Raw genomic sequence first — 20,193 nt, 5'->3', positions numbered from 1 at the left:
CCCGCACCCCCACCCACCCACTCCAGTGCCTCCTGTCTCCTTTAACACCCACGTCTCTTTCTTCCTGCTAGGTTTATCTTCGTCAGACACTTATACGCCAGTGTCGTAAAAATCTATAAAGTCCTCTTGAATGCGGCAATAACTGTCAGAAGCCACTCATAATAATAATATTTAAAATTCGGCGACTGGGAGGGGTCGGAGGGTCCTAGGCACAGGTATTAAGGCATCGAGCAAGAGGACTCTATCGGGTGATTTGTTGGATGAAAAGGCAGAGTTGCGGTCGACGCTTTCCGCCCACCCCACAAGGTAACGATCACCCTCGTCTTCTCCTTCGCCTCATCCTCAACCTCCTCCTCCTCAATCCCTCTTTCTCCTCCCTTTCTACTCGGATCAGTACTGGTCCTCCTCTACTCTGGCGGCTTCCCTCCTGAATGTCATTGCGAGAGAAACTCTGGCTATTCAGATGCCTCTCATTTTTCAGCGTTTTCATCGCGACTCGCAAGCAAGCAACAGTCAGCATAATGAGGACGAGCAAAATATGTGGAATCTTCGCCCAATTTTCTAAATAACAACCTGGATAATTGAGACGACTCCAAGCGGATTGCAGGGTGGTTTAAATTCTTAAACCCTTTGGTTCTGGTGTTGGTGGAACCTGCAAGTAAGTAGCCCGAGCGAGCGGGGTCGTCTGGAGAGAGAAGAAGGGGAGTTGGCTGTCGAAACAATCTGAGACGCCGACTAAGGCAGACTGGGACCACCTTGCCCCGACCTGCCATGCTGGTTCTATCTGCAGATAAAGCTATTAAAGAGATAAGCCGAGCCAGCGCACTCGCATAGAGATTGCCTTTAATGCGACAGGGTGGTGCAGAGCCTCTGGACCCTTCGCGGCTCTCTTGCCACCTGTCTCGATGGGTATCGTCGCCATGTCATTTTGCTTCAGCCAATAACGCCACGCATCTTCCAGCTATTATCCAGGCGAACAATACTGGAGGGAAAGACCATCAATTGCGCCTCCGTCCAGGGCCGTTCCTCCTGCCCCCACCTCCACCTTCCAGAACAAGATTCTGGAAACCGACGGCGGTGAAATGGGCAGAGGGAGATCAGGTATGCGAGGGCTAAAAGAGTTGTTACAGCAGACCCGGGCTTCGCACTTCCCTGGTAGTGAGAGAATCTGAGAACAAGCTCAAATCGAAGCCACCAGCCAGGTACTGACCTGCGTTGTTTGCCTGTCAAATTACCTCATCATGGGGTCTCATTCAACCTGGAATTACTGTTCCAGGGATGAAACGCTGGTAAAGTCAAGGAAGGAAAAGGGGAAACATATATTAGAGTGGAGTATAAATAGAAAACTCTACGCAGGGAAACTAAGACTCCTGGTCTTTTTTAGTATCTAAACGGGGTAATAAATGATTGAAATATATACAATGGAAATATGTCTGGAAATCGGACTTAAATTTTAAATTGTAGGGTAGAATAAAATACTGAATATATAGTCTATATATATATATATATATATACATATATATATATATATATATATACATATATATATACTGTATATACACACACACACACACACACACACATATATATATATATATATATTAAATACCGAATGGAAACAATGTAATGAAGGCCATAATATATATTGATAAACAACAATAACAACAATAATAATGCCAACATCAAGAGGGTATCGATACCCTTGTATAGGTGGGGATTTCTTAAGGATGTCCCCTTATCTGTAATATCTTCATCCAGACGAATAAGAGCTAAGCTGCCAGCAAAGATGAGAGGCATTCGACAAGAGGACTTGGACCTGGACATCCATGCATAGTTCTAAGGATTATACGACACATCCAATGATGATGCCAATAGATCGTTCCTAAACCTTCTTGTGACGAGTACACATGCAGGGAGGAGGACATTTGGTAAAAGAAGGAGCATCCTTCTATGCTGTAAATTCTTGTTCATTCAGGATGATGGTGACATTGCGCCAGATGATATTTTAGGATATTCAAAAAGTACTCCTCTCTCTCTCTCTCTCTCTCTCTCTCTCTCTCTCTCTCTCTCTCTAATGTCAGGGATAGCAAGCATTAGGCGACAGGTTTGACTCGAAATCGCAACACTAGTCCTCAAAACAAGAAATTCTTCAAGCCACTTAATCTGCTACTACTCAGACTGCAAACTCCTAAAACAAAATAAAAGAAGCATCTAAATCTCTGGCGATCGAAGACATCATCACTCAAATACTGGAGAATGTTATGTACAGAAGATGATTTCATTCTAACAATCTTGTCTTCATAAGGCTCAATACTACACAAGATTCGATAGAAGTTTTATTCCAGTTGTGACCAGTTTGTGGAATGATCTTCCTAATCTGACGGTTGGACCGGTGGAACTTCAGAAGTTCAAACTTGTTGAAAATGATTTTCTGTTTAATAGGTTGACATAGGACTCGTTTCATATGCTATATATGAGTGAGTGATCTATTTTAAAGGTGTTATCCATTTTAATATTTCTATATTTTTGTTAATTATTTTTCATATATAGTTTATTCCTCATTTCTATATTTCTTTTCTACACTGTATTGCTTTCTCTCTTGAAGCCTTTGGCCATGTAGCATCCCGCTATTCCAATTAAGGTTGTAGTTTGATTGATTGATTGATTAGGAGTTATCTGGTATCCTGGCATCTAAGGTCATTGACGCCGAAAGTGTAGCTTGACTACTACTAGTACTACTACTACTACTACTACTACTACTACTACTACTACTACTACTACTAATAATAATAATAATAATAATGAACGCATTTTGATGGTAAATAATGTCAAAAGAAGTTGCTTGGAATACAGATTGTAAGAGAATAAGATGTGTTAAATAAAAATTATACTTTTCTTCTAATATTACCCCTATTATTTTCATTTTGGTATCTTACTTTTTTCATTCAAACCTTATCAAACTTCTTTCCTGAGTAGCATTACACTATCTTCCTGTAGCCAATGAAAGAATTTACTTTAAAAAATGTTGTTACATTAGCAACGACTGAATATAAATTCAAATAAACTCAAATACTGTTCTTGTTCAATTGCAAAAAAAAAAAAAAAAAAAAGTCAATATCTAATAATTTTATATTAGATTTTGATCTGGTATTTGTTTATTTCACTACACATTCTCTCTCTCTCTCTCTCTCTCTCTCTCTCTCTCTCTCTCTAATTTCCAAAAAAATATTTCTTTAAATTGATATAAAAATGTTTCGTTTGTCCTTTCCACTCCATCAATATTGATGTGATCCGTCAATATCGAAAATCGTCGGTATCTTTTTCCTGCCGACTTAAAATCCTCCCACACCCATAATACAGCAGCAGGTGTATCGCCAAGGCAATCGCCTCTTCAGGTTCCATGCACAAACCATCCAGAAGGTTTGAACAGATAAAAGGACCTCGCACAGACCGGGTTGTCTAAGACTATAGCAACCGCCTGACTGCTTCACTGACTTAATGCTAAGACCGCTTCGACAACTCCAACTCTCTCTCTCTCTCTCTCTCTCTCTCTCTCTCTCTCTCTCTTCTTGGTCATTCGAGCGGAAGGAACAGCAGAAGTAGGAGGGGCATCGGGGGGTGTTGCCGCATTAAATACGAAGGGCACTCGGGGAATATTCTTAATTAATTTGAGCATTATAACAGTGCCCTCAGTAAGACTCAATTTGGAAAGATGATAAACATTTGGTAAACAGTTCAATTCGCAAAGAAGATTTCATAATAAATAATTTGAAACTAGCATTATAAAACATAAAGAAATTAAACTAACGTTAAAATCACACCAATTTCGAAAACCCTCAGCATGAAAAGACCTTGTGAATATCTCTCTCTCTCTCTCTCTCTCTCTCTCTCTCTCTCTCTCTCCACCTTCAAGTTTCAGAAAACGAATCACGAGGCTGACGGAGAGGACGAGCGATGTATATCGGTGCTGGACTGCCGCTTGTCAAATCAATGATAGAGATATGCAAATTCGATCGCGTCCTTCAGGTGTCGTTTCCTGTTCTGCTCGACTGCCATGTTTGGACCGCCAGCAACCTTAACCATCCGCAGAAGGGGTAGTGGAAGGGAGGGAGGGGAGGGAAGATTAGGAATATGTTAATAAGGGCCCTCTATCAGTGTTTCCATAAACATCGCTATCATGCATATGAAGGGCGTTGGAGACTTTATTCAGGTGCCTGTTAACCCAAAACAAAGTACCGTAGATTAAGTTGATATCGGCTCATAAGAAACCATTCGATGCGAACGCTTCCATACGGGTTTCCTTATCGAAGAGTGAGAGTGAAACGCTCCTTATTTGCATAATGCCTGGATTTTTATGCAACTGCAAACATTTGGAGACAAAATGACAGTACTATGAGAAGCGTTGTGATATAAATAGTTTTCACGATACAATGAAATCATAATATATTACAATACAACTTATCGCATTTATATCATTTTAGTTCACAGGGGTGACCAATTGCTGAAACAATGGAAAACCTAATATACATACATATATACACACAAATATATATATATATATATATATATATGTGTGTGTGTGTGTGTGTGTGTGTGTTTGTGTGAGTGTGTGTGTGAGCGTGTGTGTGTCTATAAACTAATCACTTACATGACAATCTAAAATATAGTAATTCTTAACGAAACTATCCGCCATCTGTTTTATTCTAATGTTAGACATAATCAGAATTGTCTTCATTGCCGGAATAAGTTCTCGGGTTTATTTTAGTAACAGGATAATCCCCTGGGGAATTTGTGTAATCCTGAAACTACCACATGAACTTAGATTTAATGGCCACATTCCAACGGAATTAAGATCCAGTGGCAGCGAAGTCTATCGTCCAATAAGTGACTCGAAGATTTTCGAGGACCAACGATGTAATTCAAAATAAACAGAGAGAAGATTTGGGAGAACGTTCCATCTACAATGAGGGAGGTTTTTATTCAGCATGCAAAAATATTCAGGACACAGTCACAATCATATGGAGGGGCTGCTGAATTGTGGATTCATCTCCTTATTATTCATGGTAAGACAATGTTTATTCATAAACAAAAGATGGATCATCAGCAGTCTAACAAAAGTAAAGAAAACTCATTTGTAAAAATTAAACATTCGATAAGTATAAAACGAAAAAGTTGAAAGTGAACTTTTCGATTAAGTTTAATCATTCATCATAAGTTTTTGTTAACTTTTAAAAAAATAATAACACAAAATATAGTCTTTTCTTTAAATAAAATGGGGAGATAACAAAGCAAAACGAATTAACAGGTCATAGATAATGAGTTATAGAAGCTGAGAGAGATTAACAAAAATATGACAGTCAGGGTTTCAGTCCCACGTGAAGGCATTTTGCAAACACTCTCCCACACAACAAGTCCTTTTAAAAAAACCTGATGACAACCATTTTCCCTCGTTACCCATAAATGTATGCAGAGTGACGCGTTAAGAAACTCTCCTTCTCATAACATTCTGTTCCATAAATCTCATTAGCAGTGGCAAAAAAGGTCTCAGTCTGCAGAGATAAGTCTGATAAGAGATCCTCTTATTTCCTAGGTATGTCGTCAGGTTACTTTATTCGTAATACTTGGACTGGTCTCTCTCTCTCTCTCTCTCTCTCTCTCTCTCTCTCTCTCTCTCTCTCAAACACAAGCAAGCAAATATTATGACACACTTAGTAAAATTCAACAGAAAGAATTGAATGTGTTAAAACAATTACATTCGTTGAAGAATGTATCATTTTCCACCAGGATTATAACCGCAGAGTCGTGACCCACTACAACAATAAATATTCATCTTCGAAAATTACATTCAGGGAACCACGATCGTTATCTCACACAAAATGATACAGAAGAAGAAGAAGAAGAAGAAGAAGAAGAAGAAGAAGAAGAAGAAGAAGAAGAAGAAGAAGAAGAAGAGACAAATGCTAAATTGCATGCAGACCTCACAAAACAAAACAAGTTCACTGCTTCTTCACGCTTTCAGTCAGTGCGTGGTCCTTTTACTCATTCGCACACACACCCTGCATAATATCATCAGCATCAAAAGCATGCAAATGCATATCAAATGTACACACATATCATATTCATTGTCAACAACCCCATCTGGGGGCTATCAAGTGTCAAGAAAGCACACCCCAATTTACTCAGTTATTAAGACGAATATATCTTTATTTTCATCTTTTTGTTATTTTTTTCTCTTCTTTTTTATGGTGGAGGTATCCAAGTACGTCAGAGTTTTATTTACTTTGATAAAACATTTAGAACTGAACCGAGGAAAGGAGGCGGTGTAAAAGGAGGTTAAGGAGCAAAGAGGGAACGTACGAGGAGAAAAGAAAACTACAGTGGAGAGTTGGAAAATAAGAGTTAGAAAAGGAAGAAGAAAAATTAGTGGAAGATGCAGTATACGACAAAATTGTTCAAATGGTGGAGACGTGCAAATATGCAAGAAATGAGGAGAAGGAGAAAACAAACATAGGAGGAAGACGAGGAAGAAAACGTAGGAGAAAAGAAGTAAAACTGGACTGGGCAATGTCTTTTGTCGGGACCATTAATTTCGAAGGAATCTCTATCAAACGTTTCTGACATAATCCAGACCGGGGAGGTGAGCAATGAGGCCAATCCCACTGAGAAAATTACAAGCCAAGATAATGTCATCTTATTAACTCTTTCCTGCATCTTAATGGCGGAAAATGGCAACAATTCTAGCAACGCTCGTTTTAATCGAGGGCTCGAGTGCTTCAATAGAATCTAATGAACGCGAACGAGCCATTCGGACTTGATTCATGAAGTACAATAGCCTTTTTTATGATGAGCATTTCTTCAAAATGCAGAAGGTTTCAGAAATGAATCGTGAGGCAACATTTACAGACTTCCATCTCTCTCGTTCAATCATCTGCATGTATTTTCTCACACTTGTTTATACATCCGAATCTCTCTCTCTCTCTCTCTCTCTCTCTCTCTCTCTCAAGTCGAGTTAAAAGGGTAAATCTTACCAGCCTTTTATAAGGCTCCCCAAGTGGTTCCTCGGAGGAAAGCGGCGTGGCAATGCTTAAGGAGAAGAAAAGTGGTACAGTGTCCGTATAAGTAGCCCATAAGTGGCACCGGAGGATAAGAAATGGGGGCCTGGGCCTGGTCGCGGGAGCAGGAGGCACTGAAGGCCACTGTTGACTGGAGGGGCTTCCTCCTCAATATCCCTAAGAGAGTCATATTTGCTGATTTACGTTCGACCTTAGGAACCCTTTGGAAATAATACCACCCCTGCTCAGACAGACCCTCAAATACACGGGACTCTTTCTTGTAACTGCGTTTTTTTTCTTATGGATACTCAAGGGAACGTCAATAGATATACAGTTGCTCATGCATTTGTCTTAAAAGTAATTAACATTGGAAACACCAAAACAATTAAGGATATAAAGATTTCAATGTTGACGATGTTTGCACATCCAAACGACACCCGTGTAATAAATGCCTGCCTCGTCCGATAAGTAAATAAATAAATAAATAAATCAAGCAATCAATCAATCAATAAATAAATATATATCTATATATATATATATATATATATACATATATATATATATATATATATGTATATATATATATATATATATAGGTATATATATATATATATATATATACACACACACACTTATGTATGAATGTATTCTCCTACCCAGATCAAACCACCAGCAAAGGTCTTTTAACAAGAACTACAACCAGCAAAAACTTACAGGGAGAGCTACAAACAGTAGGGATTAATTCTTAATCAAGAATATCGTTATCAAAATGAAAAACTACGCAGGTTTTACATTAACATCAAACCTGATGACAATATTTTCACAATAGTGAAACGCTCTGGAAAGACATGGGTGTTGATGTTCAACGTGATTAAAGATATATGCTAATTAAAGCGAAAAAATTGCCTCAACATTTTTTTCAAATTTTAGCAATAATTCAACATCTGTTTCAGCAAGCACACAATTATTTGTTTACGACCTGTTTATCCTGTTACTAACTGATTTTCTTACAAATATATTACTTTATTTATTATTTTAACTATGTTTTTTCTCCTTTTCTATGAAGACTAATTCTATTTCTTCGAAGAGCGAATACAGTCACAGAGTTTACTGTATTTTGTCTTTGAAGTTGATAACTGTGGAAAATCAATATTAACCATTAATATGTCAGAGAATAAAACACATGGAAAAAATTACATCCCCAAATAAAACATCAAAAGATCGTTTTCATCAATTTGGATCTCAGGGAAGGTTGTACAAACACACAAACTCACACACAAACATACAGAAGTCCTCGAAAGAACCTAAACAAGACTCGATGAAGCCGATCCAATCCTTCACACAACAAGTCTAATCCATGATTAGTCGAATCAATTTGATTCGCATTCCATCTTAACCGTCCTCCTCCCCTTTTGTGTTCAGTCACCCCCTTCCCCCTCCCCCCTCCACCCCTTTTAACCCTGTTCTCTTCAATAACTGCCACTATGAGTCATTTGGGAAGGCCTTCCCATACAGCTGATGGATGTTCATGGTCAATATATATATACTGTACATATATATATATACTGTATATATATATATATATATATATAAACCCCGCACTGAAAATTACCATTAATTTTGCTTTCTGGATATATTTATAGATTCAATGCTAATAGGTTTTAAATTTAAATTTGTATTCGAAATATCTTATAAAAAAAAAAGACCAGAATACTATATAGAAATGAATAAATTAATCAAAACGAAGTTGGTTACAAGGTTTAGAGAGAAAGACTATTATACAATATATCCACAAGAAATAATAACCACTATTGGTGGAAATAATAAAAAAAAAAGTAGAAACGATATTACGGAATTAGAAAAAAAAAAAAAAAAAGAAGGGCAATAGAAGGTTTTCAAAGAAAGGATAACAAGACATATCAAGTTACCAAATAACCACATTTGGTCTGTAAAAAAAAAAAAAAAAAAAAAAAAGAAAAAAAAAAACCACCAAGAAAAAATACTTCTTCGGATGATTAATGAAACATGCAAACACTTGCATATGATATTCAAGTTTCTTATGGTCCATAATTACAGGGTTTTCAACAAAATGGGGTATATGTTCAGGGAATAATTGACCCAATGGAAGTAGGATTTACGCAATGCTGCGTAAAACAACCCCATAATAGGACTCAGAATCAGTCCTATTATCCCATCATTTCATAGAAGAACTAGATAACTTGATAATTGGGTGACACAGATTAACAGAACTTTTAACGAGCGTTATCATTGGTTCACTTTAATTCTCAGAATAAAACTTTTTAGATGACAATGATGATTCGAGGATAGAATCAAATCACTTTTTCAACAGTTTTATCTCAACTTAGAAAATTGGAAAATCATATAAAGAACATCTTTAAATATATAATACAAAATGGGTAGATATGAAAAGAGAGAGAGAGAGAGAGAGAGAGAGAGAGAGAGAGAGAGAGAGAGAAATTATGTAAGAATATAAGTTTGGATAAATATTTCGGAGAAAATTATGTAAGAAGATAAGTTTGGACAAATATTTCGGGAAGTAATTCTCTCTCTCTCTCTCTCTCTCTCTCTCTCTCTCTCTCTCTAACCCGACAACTCACAGCTGGTCATATGAACGAGGTTAGAGCTTCTACCAGCTGGATACACTTGGAGAAGATGCAACAGGACGACCCGATGATCGTGCAGGTCTTGAAGGTCGAAGGCAGGTCACAGAGTCACGAATGCTCACACACACAAGCCATTAACAATTCCTTTTTTACTCTCTTTCTTAAATACTAAATTATGCGATCTATTGATCGTTAATTTTCATTCATTAAAGATTACTCATTCACACACACACACACACACATATATATATATATATATATATACACATATGCATTTATATACATGAAACACGGGTAATTGGATTATTCTGGTCTCATTTACAATGCGTGTTGAAATTATCCTTCATTCTACTAGCAAATGGAAATGAACAAGGAAAATAAACTGTCAAATGTCTGGTATAAAATTTGTTTCATGTAATTATTAACATTCCATGAAATCGCTCAAGATTTCATAATTCTTGAAATATACCTAAACAATCAGTATACTGTCGCAAAGTATTTTAATCATTTTCTATGGCCAATTTAAAAGAATATTTATGAATATTTATTTACGTTTTTGGAACCATTAACACTATTTTGTCAAATACTTTGTCTGTCCAACGATTTTCATCCTTAATTATCGCTTATTGACATATTTTCAACTTTCTACTACAATCCAGATGTTTTTCGTCTTTCATAACGAGTTCCCTCAATCCATGCCCTCTCTCATCCCACTTCCTACGATAGAGAGAGAGAGAGAGAGAGAGAGAGAGAGAGAGAGAGAGAGAGAGAATCCCTCTCCTAGGCCCACAAGCATCCGCGGAATGTCACCCTTTTTTTAACGTCTTGACTTTCGAAGTTGACAATGTTTTCACAGCCTAGAGGAGCGAAGGTCCAGTTCAGGGAAAACAAGAGAGGTCTCCTCTTCTTCGCCCTTTGATCTATTGGACAGCTGCTGAGGGGATCTCAATCAAAATACGATCACTGAGAGAGAGAGAGAGAGAGAGAGAGAGAGAGAGAGAGAGAGAGAGAGAATCATTCATGTATTTAAACAGAATACGGAGAATGAAGTAAAGATGTAAAGATAAATCATAAAGCTAAGCTATTTCAGTAGGTTTGAGAGAGAGAGAGAGAGAGAGAGAGAGAGAGAGAGAGAGAGAGAGAGAGAATCATTCATGTATTTAAACAGAATACGGAGAATGAAGTTAAAATGTAGTTAAATCATCTAAGCTATTTCAGTAGGTTAGAGAGAGAGAGAGAGAGAGAGAGAGAGAGAGAGAGAGATGCATTTCCTCCCGTGCAAAAGAGAAAACACGAATAAATAAAGAAACGAAAGACGCTGCAAAATGGCAGAAACCAATAAAACTATTTTACGATTTCACAAGAGTCGCTTTCTTCTACTTGAATGATATTATCTATCAGTATATTACTGAACTAATTGTGCTTGACAACAAATAAAGACGGGCCGGAACGGTCCACGCTTACAGAGGAAGATGATGGTGATTCAACCTAATAAAACTTCGTCTCTTTCCCTAAATACATTTGCAAACACTAAAGAAACACTTAGTATGTTTGAAACGCTCCATTTCCATGTATTAAAATGTCAACGTAAACGGTTAATATCATACACTATGTTTGCCGTTTGTATTTTCCAAATGGTTAAAAAACATATTAAAAATGAAAGCACAACATCATCGCTATCTTGAATCCTTAAGCAAGTATTAAACAAATTCATAAAAGACAATTACAACATGGCCGCTGAAAATTATGAGCCATTGTGCGAGACAGGGGCTCTTAATCGCCTTGTACCCCAGACGAAATTATTCAAATTGTCAAGACTACGAAGAGAACAATGGTATTGAGCGTTTTCAGTAGCTTCCCACTTGCAACGGGGAAGATCTGTTCGTTTTATAATTTAAGAACTGCCAGTATCTCCGGAAAAAATACATTGTTTGTACAATTTTACAAAAAAAAAAAATTCTTAATTGTGATTAAGTTTTTTTTTTTTTTTTATTTCTATATTTTGGAATAAATGTACATGAAAAATAATGCAACAAACTAACAGAACTATTCAACCAGTGTCTCACATTCATTAAACGATATAAATCGCTTAGAGCTACTACAGATAATGGATCCTAAAGCTCAGTTAGCAGATTAAAACAGTACACACACGCACACACATACAGGGGAAGTACCACTTCATTACCCAGGATTCAAGAGTGACTCAACTTGAAGAAGCTGTAGATCAGCAACAGCTGGTAACTTCGAATAGGTCAGGCGCAAAAGGATCGCTGTTTTTCCATCCCCTTCTATCTTTTTTTACGAGTTGACGTAGAGACCAGCTCTACCTTTTGTCTCTTTAATCTCAGCTGGTCCTTTCACACGTAAAGGGATATGCAGAGGATTATAATTAAGGGGTGATGAATAATCAAGGGATACAGGGAGGAAAGGGGAGAGAGCTATACTGGGCAGTAGTCATCTCAAAGAAAGAGTTGGAGCATATTACAGATGAGCAGCACTGAGGAGGGGGATTTTAGGTATCAGTATAAAAACAAAAACACAGAAACCGAATCCGATATATGCCAGCAAACGATGGAGATGAAATAAGCTTAATTCATAATGAAAATCTATCGTAAAATAAGGATCTATTGCAAAAGATAAACCAGAAGTTTGTTTGTCCCAAGAGCAGTAAAAATAAACATTCTGAAATATGACTACAGAAACGTATATAGAATAAAAATCCGTTCATAAGAAAAAAGAAAAGTTACTTGGTTCTTTTTTTTTCAATTATGAAATGTTCATTTGAACATCATTCAGTTCATCATTGCATAAACCATTACTCAGACGATGGACGAGCTTCAAAGAGAGTAGCCAAAAGGGGGAAGGCTATAAAAGAAGATCCCATAAACACATAAACAAATATCATCCCTGATATTCTCCAAGTCAAATATACCACAGTTCTGACTAGGCTTCCTATCAAATAATCATACACTAGGAAATAACAGTTGGACTTCTCTGAACACCGATTTGTTTTTGTTTTTAGATTGATTAGCATAGAATTTATTTTCGATTGCAGAAGGAGGTTCAAATGCGTTTGCATTTTTCTTATTCGTTTTTGTTATGACAGTTTTTATTAAATGAATGGATATTTTACTATAATGATGATGATGATGATTATAATGACCTCGATCATAATAATAATAATAATAATAATAACTCCCGATATAATTCTATTATTATTTCCCCCGACAACAATAGCAACAACAACAACAACAATAATAATAATAATAATAATAATAATTCCCAATATAATATTACTGTTATTTCCCCAAGGGCTTCTATGTTACTACCACTACCACTGCTTTAATAACAGCACTAATGACGAAAACTATAATAAAAATGACATTTAGGAAGACAATGCACGAACCAAGAGATCACCCGTGACAAGCCCATCCACTGTTCACATATGAAAGCATTTGGAGATGGCTAAAAGCCATCTCTAGCCGAAGAGAATGAGGACGGGCGTGGAGGAGGTAGGGAGGGGGACAAGGCATCCTGTAATCCGGGGCGTCCCCTGGTTGTCACGATGGAGTACCCAACCAAATACCCCATGTGCAATTTACTGCTATCACCTGTGGCTGTTACGTTACTGTAGTTTCCCCACCCCTTTTATTTTTTTGTCAAAAGAGGCTTACTGTTTATGCTCCCTAAGTGTTATTACAGGATATAATTATATATATAAGGTATTTCATTGTTTACATTTTCTTTAATGAAAATTAAAATATAACAAAGTTAACCATTTTAGTGTTTAATTCCTCCGCCATCTATAATTAGAGATTAAAAATTATACGATGAACTAACCCAATGATTAGCATAAAGTACCCAGACAGTAATAGAAAAAAAACTCTTAGCTATCAAAAGAGCATAAAATCTATGAAGTGAATTCGCTTTGAAAGCTATTCAAGGTGCGTCAGTGGCACATTAAATTTACCCTTGGAAAATACCAGAGGCTTTGATCAATCAAAACTGTGAGGAGAAAGAGAAACAAACGAAGTTGCCTGGCGTTCGAGATAGAACTGTTTTGGCTTTTGTTGTGGTAACCGGTCGCTGGCTCGTCTTCACGCCAATAAACACAACAAACTAAATCCTCGGTCTTAAGCCTTGCCTTGGCGAAGGCTTCACGAATGGCACATTCATGCACAAGATGCTACTGTCCACTAAAGCTGTAATACAATCAATTGACCAAAATATAAATCAAATAAATTGAATATGCAATGAATTAAAAAAAATAAACAACGATGTGTTTAATCCTCTTTCACATACACTATCCTAATTTTGTAATTTTCTTCGTAATTCCACATATGAATTTCATAAATCAGCAATTACGCATTGCTGTGAGAATTCCTTGGTTCTTCTATGCTGTTATAAATTCAGATTTCTGATAAACATAAGCATAATATTTTCAAATAAATTATGCTTTTTTTTCCTTCTACATTCTTGGTTACTGTCGAAGAAAATACTACAAATTATAAACAACCAATTTACAACACAAAGAGAATTATATCAGTTTGTGAAAAAATGGAACGGTTTACGAACACAAAATCAATGAAAATAAATAGATAAACGAAAAACAAATGAAGCATACGTCTCCCAATATGCTAGCTTTCCGATGTTGTCCTGAGAGCCGGTATGTTTTTCTAAGGACCCTTCCCCAATCCTCTAAAGCCAGGAGAGTATATCCATACTCCCTATCCAAGGCTAGCCCCGATCTATCCTTCACGCCATTCATGATTCCCAATCACGTATTCAACATGTAACTTAGCACGGAGACAGATTAGCACTCTTGACATCGGCCCAAGCTAATCTGTTTACGAAAGGGATTACGCTGGCAAACAGTAGCGTTGGGTCGTATCTTATTGGGAGTTGACACCTCTAAAGCAGGATTACCTGCGCTGAATTCCGACCCTATTTGGACGCCGGGGAGAAAAGGGGGTCTGACACAAAGATTCAAAGTCGTACGAGCCGGACTTGTGTCACAGAGAGGCCTTTGTCTCGTGGGTTTATAAGGTGATTGGGCGGTTTATTAACGATCGCCTGGGATGTATGAAGAGTTCTGATTTATTCGGAGTCTGGTCTGTGTTTCTAAGGAGGGAGGATTCAAAGACGAGGCTCCGATGATGCTTCGTGGTACCTTGCATGCTTTATAAATACAACTATAACTACTATTTTTTTCACTTTCCTCTAAATGATATCAACCAGGGTTAAAAGAAGACCTTTTAACCCTGATATCAACAATCATAACTTCTTTTTTTACTCACTTACCTCTAAAAGACATTACTAATTTATCTTTATTCTTGAAGACAAAATTACTAAATTACGCAGAAGATTTGTAATAAAACAGGTGCACTAATGTTTTATAAAATATCAGGAACAGAAACACAGAACTTGCATTGAAGAAAGTGATTATAATTATGATAATTATGCCTAAAAACTTTTTCCCTACATGTTAACTTATACAAGTTCAATAAGTTAAATTAAAAGCTATACAAACATGGCTAATAAAAAAAGATTGCTAAACATGGTCAAAATAAATAATTTTGATAGGGTATTTTATCAATATTCTGATAGGGTATTCTATCAATACTTTCTCCAAAATGCAAGTGCCGGATATAGAAAAAGAATAAAAAGAAAAGACAGCTGAATGGACATATTCAACTCGTCAATAAAAAGATCTTTTGTTAATACTTACCACGACCTTCCAGGGGAGAGAGGCCTCTAAGTGTGGGCTGAGGTGAGGAATGGAGGGACTGATACAAGTGCTCCATGTAGGGCGGGATCCTGTAGGGTGGGTGTGGGGGGGCAGGGAGGTCCCCTGGGGCAGCACCAAGGGGCGCCGCGCCCAGTCTCCCTCCCACCAGGGGCAGCTCCAGCGAAGGGCTGCCACCACTTACGCCCAGCCTGTGGACAAAAGAGAAAAATGTCAGTGATGATATAGGACATTCGATTTTAGATCACATAAAAAGATAAAAGAAAATAATTAGCGGATTAATTAAAGATCTGCATTTTGAATAAATGTGTGAAAAAAAATTGTCATTAATACAAATAAATCTTTGTTATGTAACAAATAATTTTTAAATCTTTTATAAAAAGCAATGCAACAAGAAAGAACCAAAAATAATTCCATTAAAACTTCAGTTTATACATGAGGCATAAAATTATATATAACAACATTAAATATATTCAAATTTACAATTTCAAAATTACGAAAAGGAAAACAAAAAACAGTTTATGCAAAACCCAAATTTAAATCAAGGAGAGGAAACCAAACCCGTTTATGATACTACAAAAACGTCAAGGACATAAACGAAATCAAGACCCCTCGAATGAGTTAAAGCCAACGCTATTATCCAAACACAGCCCAAGAATAAAAAAAAGTACATAGTTTTCCCTGAAAAACGATCCGAGATCGTTTGTTTACATAGCTGGACGTCGAAAATGGTTATTGAGCCAACTTGGGCTCTAATTTTCACTCTATGAGACTTATATTTATTTAATTTTTCTTCTCGATTCGTCCCTCAATGTCAAAAGAAACAGGAGTGCCATGCGTAGGAAATTAGGTTATTGTTTTTCAAGAGCTATTTTTTTTATCTGGAATTATTTCTTTTTTACTTAGCCAAGGATATAAACATTTTTTTTTTTTACCCCAAATTTCTTAGCATTTCTAATTTCGGTTATTTGTAAGGGAATCGAAAGAATGTAGGATATATATATATATATATTATATATATAATATATATATATCTATATATATATATATATATATATATTATATATATATATATATATAGAAAATAAAGGAAACTATTGCTACTTGAGTGATAAACATAAATCTAGTTTATGACCCAAGATGATCTTAAATTTTTGCATTATGTTAGAAGCCATAACTCCACCCCCCCACCCCCCCCCCCAAAAAAAATAAATAAAATAATAATAATTCATACTGCCCTTTTACGTCACTTTTCACTAAAATTGTTAAATTTTATCTATGGTTTAGTTAATTAATGCTTCACTAGAAAGCTTCGCAATCACTGACGGTAGTTCCATTTACTCAGATATACTCTCAACATCCTTATTGCTTTTCTCATCTTTACTTAATGCAAGTGGAAGCAGCAACCATGATACGTCTACTAATGCCTTCACTCAAGGATCTCATTTTTTCACAGTGTCGGTTCTGGGATCACCAATGAAAAATAAAATAGTGAATCTTGAAAAAATTAGTTTAAGTCTAAACATATTTCGTTAATTCTATCTCAAAAGACCACGTTTAACTCCTACACACACATCCCGTCCTCCTCCTCCTTGTAGCACAGGTGTCCCCAGTCGGCGCTAGGAGGTCAAATAAACACCAGGTCCTGAAAATACACAGCTGCCACATGTGCTCTCGCGTTATTGGCACTTTGATGGTGCCCCTTGCCCAGCCAGCCCCTACACCACCTAAGCTTTTTAACTCCTCTCTCTCTCTCCTCTCCTCTTCTCTCTCTCTCTTCTCTCTCTCTCTCTCTCTCTCTCTCTCTCTCTCTCTCTCTCTCTCAAATAAATATTTCAATTCTATTTCGGACCTGAAGGACTCCCGTCAGACGGACAGATGCACGCACACATTATTTTATATGCGTATATTTATATATATTAATAAATATACGCTACTTAATTAATGGCTTAAGATTTCTAAAATCCTAAATATAATTCAATAATTCCATAACAATTAAAGGCGACTGTACAACCCTAAAACATAAATACTTTAGAAAAATAAAAAATTAAGGAACAAAAATTGTAACTAAGTCTTATGGAAATTCAACTCCTCGCCATGGAGAAAGAGAAGAAACAGGGAAAGGAAACACCCATTAATGACCAAAAAAATTAAGTCATAAGAATTAAAGGGGGAAATTAAGGGCGAAAAAAATAATTTGAGCAGCTGGATTTACATGTGATTCACATTTAGAAAATATCTTAAAAAGATATGGGACACTTCAAATACACAAATAAACAAAACTAAAAATAACTGAAAACATTAACTGCCAGGCTCGAAAAGCGAGTTTCATATCATAATCATTATATTTGCTGCTATACCTAAATAAGTGACGTCTATAAATCATAAATGTATTCACAATAAACAACGGAATTAAGAAACAAACAAACCGAATAACTGTAAATCCTAAAATATTATAATAAAGTTGAAAAGTGCATTCACTTAAATTTTTCAGGGGATTTTAAGGCAAATGACACTACTGATTCAAGAAGTGTAAGAAAGACGAAAGGAAATAAAGTTCAAGAGCGTTTATGATATTATAATACTATTTCATAACAAAAACATTAATCTGTTACCACAGTTATTATTGAAGCTTTAGTTCTTCCTGAAGTAATTATCATCCAACAGTGTCATCACATTGCTTTATTTTAATATTATATATATATATATATATATATATATATATATATTATATATATATATATATATATATATATATATAGATTGATATATTATATATATATATATATATATTATGGATATGAATACATGATACAAACATACATATACTGTGTATATATATATATATATATATATATTATATATATATATATATATATATATATATATATTCACACATGTATATATACATATACATATACACAACACACACACACACACACACACATATATATATATATATAAATATATATATATATATAATATATATATATATATATTCACACATGTATATATACATACATATATATATATATATATATAATATATATATATATATATAAATATATATAATATATATATATATATATATATATATATATTATATATATATATACACAGTGTGTATATATTAATAAGAAGAATTTCGACAATCCCTGTTGAAGTGTAAGTGCGTGCACCAACCAAGCTTTTGGCAATAAAGCCTGAAGTCTGGCAAAAGTCGGAACATCACTCAGGAGGCGTGTGCTGTGTAAAACGTGCAATTGTCACCTTAAATTGTTCCGCTTTGATACCCTTGAATTGTGTGCAAAAATACAGCCCAGGTACAAATCGCGCCAGTGTCTTCTAGATTCCTTCGGCATTCGTTCTTCAAGCGACATAAGTAAGTGCAAAGACATAAAAGTGATTTACGACAGTAGAAGACGCGACTCTCTTCCTCCACGGAACAATTGATGATTCTATTTCACGTTAGTAGTTTGTTTAGTTGTTCATTTGTTACACTGCACTATGGATTCTCCCGGGAAAGCTGGATTTGTATGTTAATGGTAATTTACGCGTATCAATTTCATCTGAATAGAATTAAGCTACGATGAGATAATAAAATTGGCCTATATAGCTCACAATAATATTATATTGCCAAATCATTATCGTACAATGCTAACTTTGAGACTGTAGCAAGAAAAATATACCTTTATACAAATATAATTGTAGCTTAAACAACACTTTACATTACTCTTACTAATACTTAGCTCTAAAAGTATCCATACCAGATAAAAAAAGTTATATTTGCACATATGCAAAATCATTAAGATTCTAACTCGCCTGCCTTGTTTAAGAAATTTTTGACACCATTTCCCTAAACAATTATTAAAAAAAAGGGCAATCGAATCCCTTACATAAATGTCACTGCCAAAATGATTGCCATTACTAAGTTATCTGTCATTACTTAGTATTTACAGTTGAATCATTTAGAGGGTTAAAATAATTTCACATGATACAAAATATAGAAGGTATCATTTTAAAAAAATTATTTCACACGATAGAAAATATAGGACGTATTTAAAAAAAAAATATCTTACAAGATTTTTGCTTTACACGATGTTCATGGTATCGACAGATAAAGAAAAACGTTGGACGTCAGTTCACCAAAAATAATAAATTACCACATGGAATATGAATTTTAATTATTCTTACTAATTTCACCATCAACAGCATTATTGCTAAACCTTCTGTAGTTGCAACAGAATCATTATGTTCTAAGAAACTTCAACAGTGAAATAAGATACAGGCCTCTCTCTCCTACACAGACTGACAGCGAAAACTTACAATCTTTGAATGGTCAGCTCATATCCAGCTGCTCACAAAGAGATGATAAACACTCTATTAGAAAGGAGAACTTCATGAATGGATCCCTCTCCCTACCCCCCAAAAAAAATCAAGAGGGAGAAAATTGCGATAACAATGACAGCTATGAGGAGATAAGTGATACAGTTCCTCCCGAGCCTCCAAGCATGTGAGAAGGTCCTTTGTTGCTCCTCGGAATGAACAACAACATTAGGATGCACCCATTACCTCCTTCAACTTGTTGTGTATTCCTGAAGGATATATATCCTTTCATTTCGCTGGCTTATTTGACCATGATCTTACACACGTAAACATACACCCCTCTTGATATGAAGATAAGAGAGGAATCTTCTTTCCAAGGCATGGCTTGTTCCGCTTGTGGTACTTGGCCACCTGGTGGCTGGCGTGACAAACTAAATTGATGGTA

The 20,193-nt window shown here is 35.8% G+C and overlaps 1 protein-coding gene across 1 annotated transcript in view; it reads right to left on the bottom strand.

The window, feature by feature from the left end:
- Window positions 1–20,193, bottom strand: part of ci (cubitus interruptus) — a 502,748-nt gene that overhangs the window by 105,918 nt on the left and 376,637 nt on the right. The window contains 1 exon segment of the mRNA XM_068350994.1: window positions 15,405–15,613. Within this exon segment, the coding sequence (XP_068207095.1) occupies window positions 15,405–15,613 (209 nt within the window).

Source organism: Palaemon carinicauda, chromosome 27 (genome assembly GCF_036898095.1).
Source record: "Palaemon carinicauda isolate YSFRI2023 chromosome 27, ASM3689809v2, whole genome shotgun sequence".
Lineage (NCBI taxonomy): Eukaryota > Metazoa > Arthropoda > Malacostraca > Decapoda > Palaemonidae > Palaemon > Palaemon carinicauda.
This window is presented reverse-complemented; position numbering and strand designations above follow the sequence as displayed.